The sequence below is a fragment of the Saprolegnia parasitica genome, assembly GCF_000151545.1.
Source record: "Saprolegnia parasitica CBS 223.65 unplaced genomic scaffold supercont2.624, whole genome shotgun sequence".
Lineage (NCBI taxonomy): Eukaryota > Oomycota > Saprolegniomycetes > Saprolegniales > Saprolegniaceae > Saprolegnia > Saprolegnia parasitica.
In genome coordinates, this window is record NW_012157018.1 from 1 (window position 1) to 2956 (window position 2956).

Sequence of the window (2956 nt, forward strand, 5' to 3'; positions counted from 1 at the left end):
CAGGGCCTGCACCAGCTGGCGTCGCTCTACCCGAGCGTCCTCAGCAACGTGCGGGGGTCGGCACGTACGTGGCCGTGGATTTTGCGTCGCCGGCGCAGCGCGACTCGCGGTCACGCGCCTTCGCGGCGTGGGGCTCCAATCGGGCGGCTGCGGCGACCGGTCTCTGCGCTTCCGACCCGCGCTCGTCTTCCAGCCCAAGCACGCACGCGAGACGCTCGAGCTCATCGACCACGTCTGCAACGGGCTCAAGTGAACACGTGTGTTGTGTGTGCTTGCATGAAAAATATATATACTCGGTGTTGTAAGCGTGCGTTGAAGGAGGCAGCATGAACAAGCCAGCCGTCAATGGCGAGAAGAGTGAGGACATGCCGATCGTCCTCGGGCCATGGCCCGAGTTCCCGACCCAGGCGTTCGTGGGCTCATCGAGCTTGCCGCGCTACATCGAGCCCACCGCGGTACAGGCAGTTAGCTCCCTCTGCGTAGTGGACGAGGGCCAAGGTGGGGCCATGCCGAGCTGCGTCGACCTCCAATATCGCTGGCATCAGCGTGTTTGCCATGCCATTGTAAGATGAGGCCACTACTATCTGTGCAGGTTTTGTTCTCGTGGACCCTCCGTGGCTTTCTCGCGTAGCGCCTTGAATGCATCTGCGGGGCGTACTACTCGTGTGCTTGCAGCAGACCATCCGCCGACGCTGGCCGCTCGAGCGCGACCAAGCCACTGACTTCCTATCCACCTCCTCGCCGTCGCCGGATCTTGCATGTCGCTGCGTCGTCCTTGCCCGTGGAGCCGCGACGACGCCATGGCCTGCATCGTGTGAATCATGTAGGCGAGGCTGTCCATGCCCTCTTGGCTGCGTTGTCGTCGTCGCGCGTCACGTGTTCAGTAGAATTACGGGGATTACTTGAGCGACGCAATGAGCGCCTTGAGCTTGTCCTTGTCGGCGCCCGTGAGCGCTTCGACCTTGACGCCGTTGCGCCAGAACTGGAAGGTGGGCATCGCGCTCACGCCAAGCGCCTCGGAGAGCTCGTCGCTCTCGTCCACGTCGATCTGGAAGAAGGTGGCGTCCGGCGTCTCGTCGGCGTACCGGTGGAAGATCGGCTTGATATACTGGCAGGGCGGGCACCACGAGGCCGTAAAGTCGATCACGATGAGGCGGTCCTTGTACTTGTCCTGGGCGATCTCGGCCTGGAAGGCGGCTTCGCTCGCAAAGTGCTTGTTCTCGACGGCCATGCTGCTCGCTGGAAATGAATTCGAAATGAGCGGCTCCACGGGCAATTATAATAAAAGAAACAAAACCATTCAATAAAATACCCTGAACTCGCGGCCGTTCGGGAACACCGCCGTGGTTTTGATTGGCCAACAGAAAAATGCTTTCGACCAATCACAATGCAACCCCACGTCCCGATCGCACGTCCAAGAAAAGTCGTTGTTTGTGCATGGGAAAGAGAGCGCGAGAAGCAAGGAGGAATATATTGAGGCAAGGATTGGTATTGGAGGAGGTTCCAGGAGGTGGATTGGTCCAGTCGTAGCTGGGCGGCATGATGTTTGCATCGGTCTGCCTTGGAACGCGGGAGACCACACGATCACCAATATGGCGGGAATGTAATATCTAAAAATAGATTCTCGACACGGATGTCATTTGCGACGTACTCTAGTTCCTCTAGTACCTCTAGTACTATTATATGTTCTGTCCGTTCGAGCTGGTCTGCGTCGCTCTATACAACAGTGACATCACTTGTAGGTTGCGTTCTCGCAGTGCGATGACGTCGTGGACGTTGAAGTGAACGTACTATCTCGAGAGAGTTTTGCGCAATCTGCGTCTCGCCCATCTGCAGGCGCTTTCAGCCCCGGGTGAGGTCCACGACAACGCACTCGGTAAGGTTCTTCCAAGCTTTAGATCTGGAGAAAAACTACATGGCTTCTGGAGGTCCTCGAGAGACACGATTGATTGCGGTGGATATAGATAGGGTGTAGATTCCACGCCCTGTTTGGCTGTGTGCATGTACTTCAGTACCAAACACGCTGCTGCGAACATCGTCTTCTTTACAAGTAACAGAATAAAAACAATGAGCCAAATCAAGGGAATCTGTTGAACCAAACCAACGCTAGACCGCGGACGCGATGTTCGTTGATCGTACATTGGCGCTACCAGTGAAATAAAGCTGGCAGCATTACCGGTAAGCGATCTGCTCGCTCATGGCCGTATCGCTCGGCCAGAAACTCGGAAAAGCGTAAACTTGAGGTTCTGGCGCGCGGAGATATTGAGGTATTATGGTACTTTGGATGTCCAAGGCCGGGATGTTGAGAGTCAGCGTGATGTTGTCGAGTCGCTTGAGTAGTGCCGTGGCGCAATGGGCGCTGAAGTGGTGCGTGGGCGGCTGCCAACGGGCAAGGATCGACCGGTCGGTTCGTCCCTACAAAGTCCAACCAACTAGTCTAGCACGAACGTTAGTCCGAGCACGAAGGCATTTTTGTGCAGGCGGGGCAAAGAAATCGCCGCGGTCTCGGTTGCGGTGTTGTGATCAAGAGACACAAGCCGTGATGGCTTGAAATTCTAATGCTCCATTGCACGAGACAAGTGCCTCGTCCCCAGAGGTGCTTCTTTTGAATTCTTGACGCGCAGCCACTAGCGCATTCTGAACAGGGCCCACGACACAGAAACAGCGAGCGGCACGGTAATACAAGGTTGTGTACATGCGACTCGCACAGAAGATGCGTGGTGTCTCGCTCGCCACTTCTGCCCCCTTGGGTTGTTGTTGTTGAATTGGGTCCTCTATTACAATAGATAAAACTATGCTAAATAAAATTGTCGGACTTTCTTCGTTGTGTGTACTCGGTTGAGGGACTTGATTTAGGCAGGCGGAGGCAGGAGCGCAATCCGCGGGACGAGGTGACGTCGCGGCCACTCGTGTTGGGCGAGGAGCCGGAGAAGCCGACGAAGAGCAGGCTGTTCGG

General features: G+C 56.2%; 3 protein-coding genes across 3 annotated transcripts; 2 read left to right on the plus strand and 1 right to left on the minus strand.

The window, feature by feature from the left end:
• Positions 1 to 15: 15 nt before the first annotated feature.
• On the plus strand, positions 16 to 253 carry SPRG_17329 (hypothetical protein; the record flags this gene model as incomplete). Its single annotated transcript, XM_012356873.1, has 2 exons — positions 16 to 64; positions 99 to 253. The coding sequence occupies 2 exons, from the start codon at positions 16 to 18 to the stop codon at positions 251 to 253; spliced, it is 204 nt and encodes a 67-aa protein (XP_012212263.1).
• Positions 254 to 326: 73 nt separating this feature from the next.
• SPRG_17330 (hypothetical protein) lies at positions 327 to 631 on the plus strand (the record flags this gene model as incomplete). The annotated part of the gene is made up of 2 exons (XM_012356874.1): positions 327 to 455; positions 593 to 631. 2 exons carry the CDS (start codon positions 327 to 329, stop codon positions 629 to 631), a joined length of 168 nt encoding a protein of 55 aa, XP_012212264.1.
• A 262-nt stretch (positions 632 to 893) lies between these two features.
• Positions 894 to 1245, minus strand: SPRG_17331 (hypothetical protein). Its single transcript, XM_012356875.1, has one exon. It carries the CDS (start codon positions 1229 to 1231, stop codon positions 899 to 901), a length of 333 nt encoding a protein of 110 aa, XP_012212265.1. The 5' UTR covers positions 1232 to 1245; the 3' UTR covers positions 894 to 898.
• Positions 1246 to 2956: the final 1711 nt, after the last annotated feature.